We start from the raw sequence: 14596 nt of genomic DNA, 5'->3' as shown, positions 1-14596 counted from the left end.
TAAAGGAGGTATCCATTGTATATTGAGATATGCACCCTAAGCTAATTCAAAAGCAAATTACATTTTACCTCTTTTAGGCTATTACGTATAATATAAAAACGACTTGGTAATACCTAGAGTAATATTAGTCCTGACAGTGTTAGGCTGGCTTTCACCGAGCAAAGGAAATTTACACTTTACAGGGAATATCGAATTTACAAGCAGTTAGGGAAGATAACATACAACGCCTAACATTGTCGAATGATCACTCATCTTGTAGTGACCAGGTTTGACATTGCATATCTTCGGTCATCTAACAAGAATCACCGGTGTGACAACACGATTATGTTGTAAATAAATGTAATTACACATAAACAGCTTGAAATTTTGGACGGTACAAATAAATAAAACAAAAACTAAATTACGTTTCGGAATTTTTAGGATGACGATTTATTCTTTGCATTCTTTGGATTCTTGGACTACTATTTTTAGTGTTATTTTATTATTATTTTTTACAACGTTTCAGCCGAAGTAACATCTGGCCTTGTTCGGGTGTATCTTCTCAAACTTTGGAATCTTTCTATCGAACTCGGGAATTTGCACAGACAGAAATATCCCGGAGTTCAACAAGATGCACATGAAAAAAGGTCGGAGGTTACACCGACCTAAACGTTTTGAAAATGACACTCAAGATGAGAACAGTAGTCCGAAGAATCACAAAATACAAATAGTCAATCCTCATCTAAAAACATGATTATTAGTTTTATTATTACATTTCTGAATTTTGGAGATGATGGTTATGCATATTATTCATATTCTTCGGACTACTGTTCTCATCTAGAGTGTTTTTTGCACAACGTTTTGGTTTTGGTTGATGTGACCTCCGACCTTCTTCTAGAAGTTTTCTTTTCCGAGTTCGACAGAAAAATATTATGCAAATATAAAAGAAATTGAAAAAAACTCACACACACATACACACACATACATACACACACACATATATATATAAGTCACTTTGTGTGTGTGTGTGTCTGTGTGTGTGGAGAGTGAATGCGTGTGAGCATCTTGATAAAAACTGTGAACGTATTAAAAATATTCCATTGATCCTGTCACGCCCTCAGTTTATATAACAAACAAACAAACAAACAAACAAACAAACAAACAAACAGACAAACTTGAGATGGAAATGAAAGTTGATATTGTGAAGCTTATTAGAAAACCGAAATAAACCTTTTCAAATTTTATTTTCGTTTTGAACTTTTCCATAAAATGGGTTTGCCAAATGGATTTTCAGGGAGGCACTAAAAAAAATCTCAAAATATTTAGAAGAACATCGCGTTTCTACATATTTTCGAAAGAACTGAGAATGGTAACATGAAAGTCAGTGTCAATGGGCAACGGATTATATATATATATATATATATATATATATATATATATATATATATGCATATATATACACATATATATATGTGTGTGTTTACATACATATACATATATATACTTATTTCATGTATCTGCATCAAATGTTATAATGAAATATATTTTATGTATCAATTATTAGTATTTACTTCAAGATTGCTCTCTATCTTTTCATAAATCATTAATATATATATATATATATGTGTGTGTGTGTGTGTGTGTGTGTGTGTGTAAAAGAGAGAGAGAGAGATAGAAAGAGATCGAGATAGATGGGGATGCATATATGCATGTGTTTGTACGTTTGGATTTGTATGTGAATGCATGTATGTATATGTATGGTGTAAGTATGTATATGTTTATATATACACAAGGTGTATGTGTATACATGTATATATGCATGTGTCATATATATATATATATATATATATATATATATATATATATATATATGCGTACATATGCATATATATCACATATATTGATACATATTTACGTGTATATGTTTTTTCCTTCTAGTTTAACAGAGATGACATTACCTCTGTATTAAACAAACAATACTTTAAAATAAGTTAAAACACAAAAACGTCTTTTTCAGGTCGGTAGAAAAGTATCTTATCTTCCCTTGCTCTTGGTAACACACACACACACACACATACACACACACACACACACACACACACACACACACACACACACACACATATATATATATATATATATATATATATATATATATATATATATATATATATATACACACACTTTTACTTCAAAATCTGTTGTGCTCCCAACGCTTCTCTATGCCTCAGAGACCTGGACGACGTACCACAGATACCTCCAGGCTCTGTAGAAATTCCAGCAACACTGCATGCAAAGCATTCTGGACACCTCTGGAAGGACTCTCGCACTAACCTCAGCATTCTCCAAGACGCTAACACCGCCAGCATCGAAACCATCATCATTAGGAACTCGCTGAAGTAGTCAGGATGTTGGATTCTTGGCTGCCGAGACAGATCTTTTATCAGAAGCTAAAAGGAGGAAAACGTAAGAGGAGGCCAGAAGAATCGATACAAGGATCTTCTGAAAGCAAACTTGACGAAGTATGACATCAATACATACAAATGAGAGACCCAGGCCAAGGACAGACAAACCTGGAGGTAGACCATTGCCAAATGTACACTTACCTTCGAGGTCTACCGATGTGCGGACTGCGAGGAGAAGAGGGAGAAAGAGAAAGGGGAGAGAGAATAACGCCCTGGAGCCAACCCTCAAAATGGAAATGGAACTACCTGTCTGCACTGTGAAAAGCGGTTCAAGGCCAGGATCGGCCTTGTCGGACACGTCCACATACACTAAAACCCAGAAGACGACCATCATTCTCACCGTTGTCGTCAAAAGATATATTTTTCACCCTTGATTTGTTTTATTGACTCTTGCAAAAACTGTCCGAAATATATATTGCTATATTGGTTTTCTTTTAACTCATATGACGTTATTCTAATCTTAGATACTCACTGAGCTCTTCAAATACACGTCAATACTCTTAAACTAACGTTTATAAATTGATTAATTTTCTTGTGTAACAGGTTAGAAAAGTAAGTAACCTTATAATATTATATTTGTACTAGCAGAGATACCCGACGTTGTCCAGGTTAGAGTGTGAGATAGCATAATATTGTAAAAAGTTTACTTTAACAGCAACCTTGATGTTGTCAGCTAGACATTTTACTCATTAAGCTATTTAGATATAACACAAACTAACAAATTAACTTCCATTTTAATACTTTAAAATGAGTTAAAACATAAAAAAAACTTATCCAACTAGGTAGAAAAATATCTTTTTTTAACCTTTGGTAACATGTATTTGTCATCTATAATATTAATCTCACCTGTCTGTTTAAATATATGTATGTATGTATGTATGTATGTATGTATGTATGTATGCCTAAAACTTTCGACAGAGGCGACGGATTTTCACGAGATTTGTATCGTTTTGAAGCTCGACCCTTTGGACGACAAATATTGAAAAATTGGCCAAAAAAATTAATTCCTTCACTCTTAACTGGGCACTTTTCTACAGGGAGGGGTCGCTTTTTTCTCCGACATTTCCGAAAGTTACTCCTCTTTTTGATTGACTAGCCTTAATTTAAACATTCGCCACCTCCGGTTTGGCGATGGGCAAAACAGCAAAGACGTCACTTTTTTTCACGTTCGTTTCCTCCTTTACGGTATGGGTTCGAGCCTGCCTGCCTACTACCACTTTTTTTTTGCTCAGCGCACACCTCCAAACACCCGGGCAACGCCGGGTACCCAGGCGAGTATATATATTTTTTTGCCCTTGTTTGGTTTTGTTGTATCTTGTTAAAATACCCCAAATATATGTGGCTTTTCTTTTAACTCATATAAGACTTTATTTTAGAAAAGTACTTGTGAAGATACATGCGAGTCTAATATTCCCATGAATGTTCATCCTTCGAGGGAAGCTGGTTAAACTCGCCTTGAGTGAATGCCATTCAGGTACGATACTAGTAAAGGTAAAGAATAGTTAACACATAATTTTAGTCTTAGATACCTTCCTAATGAAACAATTCAATCAAATTTCGGCTCCTAATTTTAAAATTGTCAAGTATTCAGATTCTAAATTCGTTTATTTCTCTCCGACAGCGGGAAGATAAGACAGAAGGTCAGGAAAGAGAAAATTCAAGAACCAGCCCCCACTGAAAGAGCGCGATCTTGCTGAGAACCAAAATGTCTGGACAGCCCTGTCCGAATTCCTTGAGAGGGGGGGGTCTCAGGTCATAAGCAATAAATAACCACAAAGTGCAAAAAGATAAAGTCTCGGAACGTAGACCTCCTAGAACTGTATACATCAAACCAACACAGAACAAGGCCGTACCATGCTAAAATAAATAAATAAATAAAAATAAAAAAACAGAAGTGGTAATGCCTGGGGAGATGTATCATAACAGAACAGCTACTATATTATCCACTCAAACAATGAAGAGGCAATACCTGGGAGTATCCCGTACAAAAAGCTAAGTTAATGCCTCCAAATATAATATCACAACAACAGAAGAGATAATATACTACGTCACCAAACAAAAAGGGAAAGGTATTTCTTAGGAAGAAAACGGTTTCATGACAACAGAACAGATAACACATTGGCCTCTCCGCAGGATGATCTCCACACACACCTCCTTAAAAAAAACTAATTTCTATGAAGACTAGTTTATGACAACAGAATAGATATACTACCAATAAAAGATACTACAATAAAGAAAGATGTAATTCCTGAAAGGATCTACCCTAACCCTAACCTCTTAAAAAGGGGAGATAATTCTTAAGAAGATTGAATTTAACCTATATTCAACATTTAAACGGGTTTAAAACAACTATTTTCATTTGTTTTGTTTACAAAACATTTTTCAGGGGATTTAAGGGTGAGATCAGGAGTTTTTTTTGGGGGGTGTTATACATCATTTTCAAAGGAGTGGTAGCTTGGGAGAATTTAATTTGAACCAGATTAATGCAGATGTGCAATAACGTTTTATTTTAAACATGCTATTACTACAAAAGGTGACTATATATTTTTCTGGCAATATTTTAATTAAATGACAATATATATATATATATATATATATATATATATATATATATATATATATATATATATATATATATATATATATATATATACGTGTAAAAGAGATTTAGAAGGCTGTCACAGTGCGAGGAATGAATTATAGTCGCTGTTGGTAAGAGGAGACGAGAACAAGTGACGATTTACAAATCAATAAGTATATATATATATATATATATATATATATATATATATATATATATCATATATATATATATTTATTCAGTTGTATGGTAAAATGTCTTACTTGTAACTGGTAAGCCTATGCGACGTATTCCATTATTAATTTCGGAAAAATTTTCCCTTTTCAAATGGTGTGCGTAACAGGTCGATTCAAAACATGCTGGATGAAGGACCGGAAGTTGTGTAGCTATGTGAGGCCTCGGGGCAAATGTATACATATATATAAACAGCCACCCTGGAAAACAGTTAAATCATGTTTCACATAGAAATCATCACTTATCAAGGTCTGAAATTACTCGAGTATAAGGGCTAATGAGCGCCAGGTTTTCGGTGAAACATCAGAGTAATGATTGGTGGTGGTAGTATTTGATTATTTAAGAAGACGATTCAACAAGAATTTGTTTACATTAAATTTGAAAACGAACATATTGTATTCAACCGGAAAGCATCTCCCTCTATACAGAATTCTATAGGTGGGCAGTTCTATGAGAGGAACTTTGTTCATGGAATTTGTGTTAGATTCAATCAAGTTTTCAAATAAGAAAATTCGGATATAAGTATTTGAACTTTTAAGGAGGTTTTGTTCCCACAGTCACTTAGAAATGGGCGTACGTAAATATTTGACATACTTAGACTGTTTAGACGTCTTTATCGACCAAACAAAAATAACTCTAGTTGACAACTTTACTTACTTAGAAAGCTCCATAAATAAGGAAGATAGTATGGAATACGAGTAGCAGTGCAGGATAGGAAAGGTCTTAGCAGCATTTAATCAGCTCTGTACGATCTAGAAAAACAAATAAAAAAAATCACTCTCAGCTCTAAATTAAGATTTTATAACAGCAAAGTTTTGTTCACACTGTTATATGGAGGTGAAATTTGGCATCTCAAAATCAATCAAGTGAAGAATTTACTTGCGTTTGATTCCCTAATGCCTTAGAAATATGCTAGAAATCAAATGGAGCGATCAAACTACTAATCTGGAAGTCAGAGACAGCACTAATCAGCAGGTGGTATCGTCAATAATCTGCAAACGATGTCTAGACTCGATCGGATTTTTTTTTTTTACAAAGGAGTTACTATTTATCAAGGCATAGAGACCACTCGAAGATAAGGGTTAATAAGTGTACAGTGGTCAATGGGACAATGTCGTAGTAATTGTTAGTGGAAATTTGATAAATTGGATTACTTAAGGGGAACGGCTCAGATAGAACTTGTTTACGTCGGACTTGAAGACGACATATTATAGTCAGCCGGAAAGTAGGCAAATCGAAGAGAGTTCCACAGGTGTTCAGTTCTAAGAAAGAAAGAAACTTTGTTCATGGAATCTACATTTAGGTTTAGATTGTCCTCAGAGAGAATTGCTGACCTAGTGCTCCAATGGACTCCAGATGAAAAAAGAAAATTACGACCAAAAATGAACTGGAAATAGACAATTAGGCTATGGGCCCAAAGGTCAAAATCCCTCTAGATTTTTGATTCTGTGACCTCGGTTGGGGGTGGAAGAAAAAATGGTGTCAAATGAATGCCAATAGACTCCTGAACATCATATTTTTTTTCACAAGCACAAATGTTGCGCATTAATGAAAACGGCGGCCATATTTAAAGATGGCCGACAATCATCAAATAGAACATTATGACTTGCTTAAACCTTAGTAGCACACAAACCGATAACAATACAGACATCTAGTTTAGCACATTTTATTCCCAATTTATTTCTTCATCATTTAATACATAAATATTGGACTTAATATATTTACTATGCTTCAAAATAGGGAATATTTTTCTAAAAAAGCTTTTTTCAAACATCTTATTTGAAACAACTTCAATCTTTTCTGTGGATAACTAAAGAAATAGATTTACATTTTGATATTTCTCATGTAGAGACACCTATAGTCTACCAATATTATTAGTCATACAAATCTATTGCTATATTTTGTATGTAACAAGGTCGTTTAAACCTGAGGTAGAGCTGCGATTTTGTGTCATTTTTTTATACACATCAACTTGGTAAAATATACAATGTTTGTCAATTTTCATTAAAAAGTATTTTTTTGAATCTATGAATAATAACACAGATTTAAAGGACAAAAAGGCATTTTTAATGAAAGTTAAACAAACAACATGTTAGTAAATAAGATCATATATGCTTTTATTTAAAACTGATCACTGCTTATGCCACTTCATCATCATCGTCGTCGTCATCACCATCATCAGTGTCATCATCATCATGTCCAATGTTTTTACTAATTTTATAACAAGAATCTCTTGCACACTTGCACATATCTGTGCATGGGACCCTGTTTTGGAGACATGTACAAATGTTAACGTCTTTACAATGACTTTTTTTACATTTGGCAGAGCAGTTAATTAAATCCATTAAACTGTCTGGAGCAGGAAGAAGATTCATCCAATGGATTACTAAATCTCCATTTTCTATCTTCCATCCATGACAATCAGGGGATGGTATATCAGGATTTGCATGGAGGCTTCTTTTATAGACACCTGAAAAAAGAAAGAAATTAACATTAATATTGAATAATTTTCATCCTTTCTAATAAGCAAATAACAATGAAACTCCATATATTTAATTTTTACATATAATTGGAAATTAAATATTTATAAAACGTACCTGCTTGATAGTTAGCTCGCTTGATGTGTTCACTCAGGGCATCTTGATTTGGAGGCATTGTGATTTCCAATTTTCTTTGGAATCTAAACATGTTGTATCTGGCTTCATTAACACTTGTGACATTTTGTTGGCCATACAACCTGCAAACAAACATTTCCAATGATTTTGCTGTGTCTGGTTTCACATAAAATTCATTACCAAGATCACTGAATGCGTAACAAAACTCATTCTCTCTCAGTAATAAACTAAGTGCTTTCTTTTTGCCCTTTCCGTAAAATGAACTGACACTATCACATCCTGTAAAACAATGTAGACCAATCAAGGCTTGACTGACAGACTCTCCAATGTTGTCTTTTATCATCTTGATGTCTATTGTTCGCAAATTTGTTCCTCTTCCTGTGTGGAAGTATAAATGTGCGGGAATAAGATTTTGTAAAGAAACTCCAATTACAAACACATCGGTATCAGGACTCATAATGATTACATCCGTACTAGTGTTGGCTGCAAAAGAAGCATGCAAATAAATCCGTGTATCAGCTTCTTCTTGTGAGCTACAAAGTTTTGTCTCTTCTAACCGGATGACAATATCACTTGCCTCTTTTCCAGGTGAGAAGGAATGACATTTCTTGTTATGCGCCAAGAATACCTTCACTCCTCTAAGCTCTGATGTTGAAACATTAGACCATGTTTCATCCAAGAATTCTATTAAGGACTTTTTATTCTCTCCATTTGAAAGAAATTTCTTCCATTGCTGAGGAAGGAGCTGACCATGGATTCTTATCTGAGAGCTAGTAGCAGCTCTTTTATCCCTCTCGATATTTTTTATAGAGATCTGCTGGTATGTATCAGTAACAAAATGAATTTCTTTAGAATGATTCGATTTTGCCCTGTTCACTAAACTTTTCAAAATAACAAGAGCAAGATTAAGAAATGTTTTCTCTCCTTGTAATTTGTTCAAATTTAATTGGTGTATCAGCGACATACCATCCACTATATATATGCCACCTACTATAGGGTTCTCAACAATAGGATTGTTAGCATGGCTTTCTAAAGCATGAAGTAAGTTTGCTTTATTAGTTTTAACCAACGATCCATGTGAATTTGCAAGGGACAATGGTAATGGACCTAAGGAATATGACAGTAATTCTTGAAGATTAATGTTCCGGATTCTACCAATCACAACCAATCTTGCTAGGAGATTTCTATCTGCTTCCAAAGTGATATCCTTTCCGTGGACATGATGATTTGATTTTTTAGACATACTGGAGAATGTTTTTAAATTCATTCTTTTCATCGGGGCAAAAAAATCAACTTCTCCCGTTTGTAGACGCTGCCCACAGAAATTTTCAAATTCTGATTCGCCCCTTGCCTTAGCAAATTGCAGATCATTTTGAACATCTTGTGTCGCAACTAATCCTGATGCAATATGGATCAACTCAGCTGGTTCATACTCAAATGGATTAAACATACTGTTTACTGTGTCTATTATCTTTCCAATAGCAAGCTTATCATGTTTCATCCGACTGTGTAAAAGATCTGATCGTGTTCCACTTCGTTCTCCTTTGCCAGCCATAGTTTCACATTCATGGGTAATAGACCCTCTCGCATGATGGGACCATATCCACCTGTTGACGGCTCTCTTGTTTGTGCTGAAGCCTGTCATACCACCTTTTGTTTTTGAATCACGATTAGCAGTTTGTTCGATGGTTTGGTCACAAGGAATTTTAGCAAAGGCATTTGAGCTTCTTTGAACAGCAAAATCTCCTCCAATGCATTGTGTATATATCACTGGATGAGTATTAGCGAGATTAGACATCTCCAACCAGTAAACTGGAAGGTATCTGCTATAATTTACATGGTCATATGCAAACACCCAAGGTAACATCTGTCTAACACTTGCCAAGTGAAGTTCCCAGTTTGACTCTCGAATACCTCTAAGGAAAAGTAAAAGAATTTCTACAATGTCAATATAAGAACTCCAGAATGCAAAAGTTTGCTTTTTGTTGCCAACCTGTATAAATTCTTCATAGGATGATAGAAAACTTTGAAAATGTTCTCCCTTCAGAATTTCTTCATACTGAGGTCCTGGGAATGATTGTGACAAGGATGTCATTAAATGCTTCACTTTTTCTGCCTTTTCTTCAGGAATGCTGTTTAAATAGGTTGTCAAACGCATATGCTGCATTGCTTCGGCCACTAATTTATGGGCTCTAACTGCTCTGTTATAGTGTCTACCTGTGAAAACTCCATTTATTGAGCCTACAGCAACAACTTCTGATTCTATTAGAATATCTTGAAGCCCGGCATCACGAAAACGCTTTCCCAAACACCCAAGAAAGGACATTGCTGTATGAAAAGCACCAAGTCGAATCACCAATCTCTTCATGAAATATGGATTTCTCCATCTAATTAATTGTGCCTTTGAATAGATTGCTTGATCCATTACAATAACAAGAGACTCTAACTTGAGTTGATCTGCAATGTCAATGCTTTTTTTTAGAATTGTAAGGACTGTATCCATTTCTGTGGGGCTAACATCAATTACGGGTAAATAACCTATGGTAGATTTTGATGCAATCTCCCTTTTGCACAGGAGTTGGTTAAACCCAGTCCAAGATGGTAATATAATTTCACTGCCGAATTTTGTGATATAGTACGCTATATCAAGTTTTAGAGAATTTTGCAGAAATACACGATCTGAATGAAGTGAAACATGTTCAGCAAATGGTAGTGGGCCATCTTTTCTTCCACCGATGTATGTAGCCAAATTTACTTCTGGTGGTTCCAATGTTCTTTTCCGTGTTCTTTTGAGTCCTTCTACTGCAATCTTAGATGCACACGGTTCGACTAACATATTTTGTATTATTATCCCAGTTGTGTTGTGTGTTGTTCCATGTCCAGATAAAGTTTCCTCACCAAAATCATTATTGTCCCAGACCAAAGTTGTTGGAATACCTGCCTGGATGGTGGATGGAATAGAATTTTCTCCACGATTGATTTCAAGTTCAGCTAGTGCTGTATCATGATTTAAAACCACCGAATGAGAAACACAATGTCCCAAACCATTCAATAAACCAATCACTTGGGCAGATCCAGACAGATGGCGTACAGCCATACCAAGTGATAAATGTTTTGGCATTAATGTACGTCCGTTAGAAGACAAAAATATAATGTCTTGTGAAATAGACAAAATCTTTCTATAGACGGATGCAGATATGTCCATTATTTTTTCTGTGCACAAATCTTCAGATGCCCCAACTATCCATGCAAGAAAGTTAAATAAAATATGGGGCACCATCTTTTCAGCCTCCTGCAAATTTAATGTTTCTGCTGTTGGCGGCCATAACGAAGGAGGTTTTACTTGTTGAATAATATTTCTCAGATCCATAGCTGTTATGTACAAGTTAGAAAGAGGATTTGGATCTGAGCGTACATGACTTGTTTGTTGGTTTGTGTCATTTTCTGACGACTCTGTTTCACTTGGAGTTGTGGTATGTGTTTCCTCATGGAGTACTGTTTTTTCCTCTACAAGAGAAGACACTGTAATGTCATTTACATACACGATGTCACCTTGTGATCTCATTTTAGGAGTGATGAAGCATAATTGAGGAAATTTTTTCATTAATCTTTGTTTTAAATATCCTGTTTTATATAAATACGCATCAACTCCATGTGTTTCTTTAATCTGTTTGACAAACAAATCTTTCAATTTTTTAAGTCTCATGATTTCCTTGTTTTCGATAATCCTTGTTTGGACTAATTTCGCAAAGACCTCAAATGCTTTAGCATATGAAGTTTGCTCAGAGTGTTCGGTTTTGGTTGGTTTGGTTAAATATCGAGTGAAGTCACGGTAACATGAGTTATGATATTTCACTTCGATTGCTACACAATCTTTATTCCTTATTTGCATGAGGAGTGATTCATTTTCATTTTCTTCTGCTGCTCGTTTTAAATTAGCAGCTTCTATTGTCGAACATCTGACAAGTTTTTCCCTGTTTCTTTTGCCAGATCCTTTGCACACTATAGTTTTTACTTTTTGGCATAGTATGCAAACATCTGGTAAAATATGCTCTGATCTAGCTGGCAAAGATGGTCGATCAAAATTGGAACGAAGAACCCGTCTTTTTTTAGCTGGTGGATCATCATTTTCGGCAGTAGTCGCATCAATGTTTTCTTGAGATGGGGACCCTGTAAAAATAAATATATTTAGGAGTTTAATATGCATTTGAAATAACAATTTTTAATTTGAACTTTTCCATATACTGGAAAAGTTCAAATTAAAAATATCCAATCATTATTTCATAAATCCAAAACATTTCATTAAAAATTTAAGATTTTTTTTGTATAGTGCTGATAAAACTTCTGTGAAAAAATTGTATGTTATTAATTTACATTCTACAATTAAATCGTCTGGTGACTCCTTATTAATCGGACCAAGGGATGTTTACAAAATCATGCAATATATTTATCATTGGAATTGGTAGGTAAATTCAATATGCAATGCACTTTATTTTACTAGTGAGTTACCACTTATCAAGGCTAAAAGCCACACGAGGATAAAGGTTAATGGAATAGATTGTCAAGTGACTGATTGTGGAAGTGCTAGAATCAAGAAATGGTACCATAGACAGTTGTATCTATATTTAGAATCATAAAAGAAATGAAACATTTCCAGATTAAAACCAATAGCTAAAATTATTGAAATTATGAAAACTGTTAAATAGTAACAGCATTTGGCTAAGAGCAAAGTGTACCCTTTATTCTGATAATACAGGTTATCTTTTGTTTCAGATTTGTGAAGGAGAAATCTTTCTAAACTGAGGCAATTGTAATTTTTGTTCCAATCAGAATACATTTTTGGTGAACTAAATTTTACCCACAATAAAACCCTGTTTTGTATCTATGTTCTAGTGGGGGAGGCAAGTAAATAGAAATAAACTCTAGTTTTTTTTTTTGTTTTCTTTACAAGTGAAATTTTCTAAAACAGATGCCAACTTTTATGTACATATTCAATTGTTTGAAAAGATATTAATGTAGATTAACACCCTCATTTAAATCGCTCCCTCCCCCGAGAAGAAAAAAGATTGTACAACTTAGAAGTTTACAAAAAAAAAAAAAAAAAAAAAAAAAAAATTAAAAATCAATTAAATTGAATAAATATATTTTAGAATTTAGAGGTGTTGACCTTTTTTCTAGTGAAGATAAATTCTGTGCGTTTTTTTATTGGGAGAGGAGGGGGTAAATTACAATCTTGGCACTCAGACTTAGGGTTAATGGTAAAAAAAAATTAACAATAGTCTCCAGGAAATGGAGGATGATTTTCCATTAAATTTATATACGAAATGTTACTCTAAATCCATTTTTTCCTACCATAAAATTTTTCATGCTGTTCAGTTCACACGTACTTGCCTAAGTGAATAGAGGGAGTATAAGAAAAATTGTCTCTTTCCAAATACGTATCAATAAAAATAAAAATTATTAAAAGCTTAAACTTACCTTCGAAAACGTTATCAGTATTCTTTTCTAGTTTTTTCTGAATTCTTTCAATTTTCTGATAATCCGTGAAACGTGCATAACAAGTTTGGTGAAACCCAACACGAGGTGGTATTTCAGTTGAATCACAGCTTAAGTCAAAGTTTTTCGCAATTTCTGCTTGTGGTCCATGTAAACCTTTCCATTTTTTAACATATTCTAAAAAGCGCGTCCATGTCTTCACTGAAAAAGATCTAACATTCAATGTTTTAGTTGGAAATATGCACATAACGCACTCTTTTTTGTCTTTGTTTACAAACATTTCTTCTTCACTGGAGGCAGCCATATTGAATTTTTAACTCGCACTACGATGATTGTGATTGGTAGATTGTAAGGAGTAAATAAAAGAAGTATTCTGAATGGCTACTTTTTTGTACGAAGGCAACTTAACAGTTAGCATTTTTTTGTGCATTAAAATTAAAATTATTTATTAATGCACCATAATCTTGCTTGTGAAATTTTTTTCCATGTTTCTTATGATTTTATACATATTATATCCAAAAATCATGCCCACCCCTTTTACATCTCATTAAAATTAAGAATTTTCACTCTGGGCCGACGGCCTAAATGGCGAGGTATTTGATCGCAACAGGAAGAAGCTGGATGGATGTTGTTGATCTTGCTTCGGACCAAAAATGATGATATACTTTGACTGCCTCATGAGTTGCAAGACGCATGAGTGTTCCTAAGTCTAAGTAGGTAAATATGCAGCACATAAATGGTAACATAAATATTCAGAACCACTTACACTGTTTTGCCGGGAAAAGCCAAACTCTCATAAAAACACCAACAAGAAAGTGATGGTGACGAAGTGGTTACCGACACAAAATTACAATCTGGGTGTGGCAAGTTCGAATCCAGCTCGTTCTGCAGAAACACTTTCATTTAGAGATATTAGCAACCTTCATGTGATCCTTCACATAAGTGCCCAATGTCTTTCTATAAACAAATTCTAACTAGAAAGATATTATACATACAGGTTAAATTTCATCAAAATATGATATATTTTAAGTTTTAAAGGAGGTTCGAGCCCCTTCCACTAACTTTTTTAGGTTAGCAGGGATAATGAAAGATTTGGGGCCACTTTTATCATCTTCCCTCGAAAGTTTTAAACATAGGATCTAAATTTCATAAAAATAGGATATATTTAAAGTTTGAAAGACATTATGCTCATTCCTTGGTAAATTTCGTTTATAAAACTCACTATG

The 14596-nt window shown here is 34.2% G+C and overlaps 1 protein-coding gene across 1 annotated transcript; it reads right to left on the bottom strand.

The window, feature by feature from the left end:
• Positions 1-7660: 7660 nt before the first annotated feature.
• Positions 7661-13813, bottom strand: LOC145246455 (uncharacterized). Its single transcript, XM_080108074.1, has 4 exons — positions 13353-13813; positions 10463-12044; positions 9169-9790; positions 7661-7729 (listed from the first exon to the last, which is right to left on the bottom strand). The coding sequence occupies exons 1-4, from the start codon at positions 13672-13674 to the stop codon at positions 7661-7663; spliced, it is 2595 nt and encodes an 864-aa protein (XP_079964200.1). The 5' UTR covers positions 13675-13813.
• Positions 13814-14596: the final 783 nt, after the last annotated feature.

This window comes from Euprymna scolopes, chromosome 24, assembly GCF_053919585.1.
Source record: "Euprymna scolopes isolate OS-2025 chromosome 24, ASM5391958v1, whole genome shotgun sequence".
Taxonomy (NCBI): domain Eukaryota; kingdom Metazoa; phylum Mollusca; class Cephalopoda; order Sepiida; family Sepiolidae; genus Euprymna; species Euprymna scolopes.
The sequence above is the reverse complement of the archived record's forward strand: the minus strand, read 5'-3'. Positions and strand labels throughout refer to the sequence as shown.

What these genes read in the sequence shown, in the direction of transcription:
- LOC145246455 (XM_080108074.1), bottom strand. Translation starts at nt 13,674, where the DNA reads ATGGCTGCCTCCAGTGAAGAAGAAATGTTTGTAAACAAAGACAAAAAA. An exon ending in TACTGATAACGTTTTCGAAG is followed by an intron (nt 12,045 to 13,352) that starts GTAAGTTTAAGC and finishes TTATTTTTACAG; the next exon opens with GGTCCCCATCTCAAGAAAAC. An exon ending in AGCGTCTACAAACGGGAGAA is followed by an intron (nt 7,730 to 9,168) that starts GTTGATTTTTTT and finishes TTCTTTTTTCAG; the next exon opens with GTGTCTATAAAAGAAGCCTC.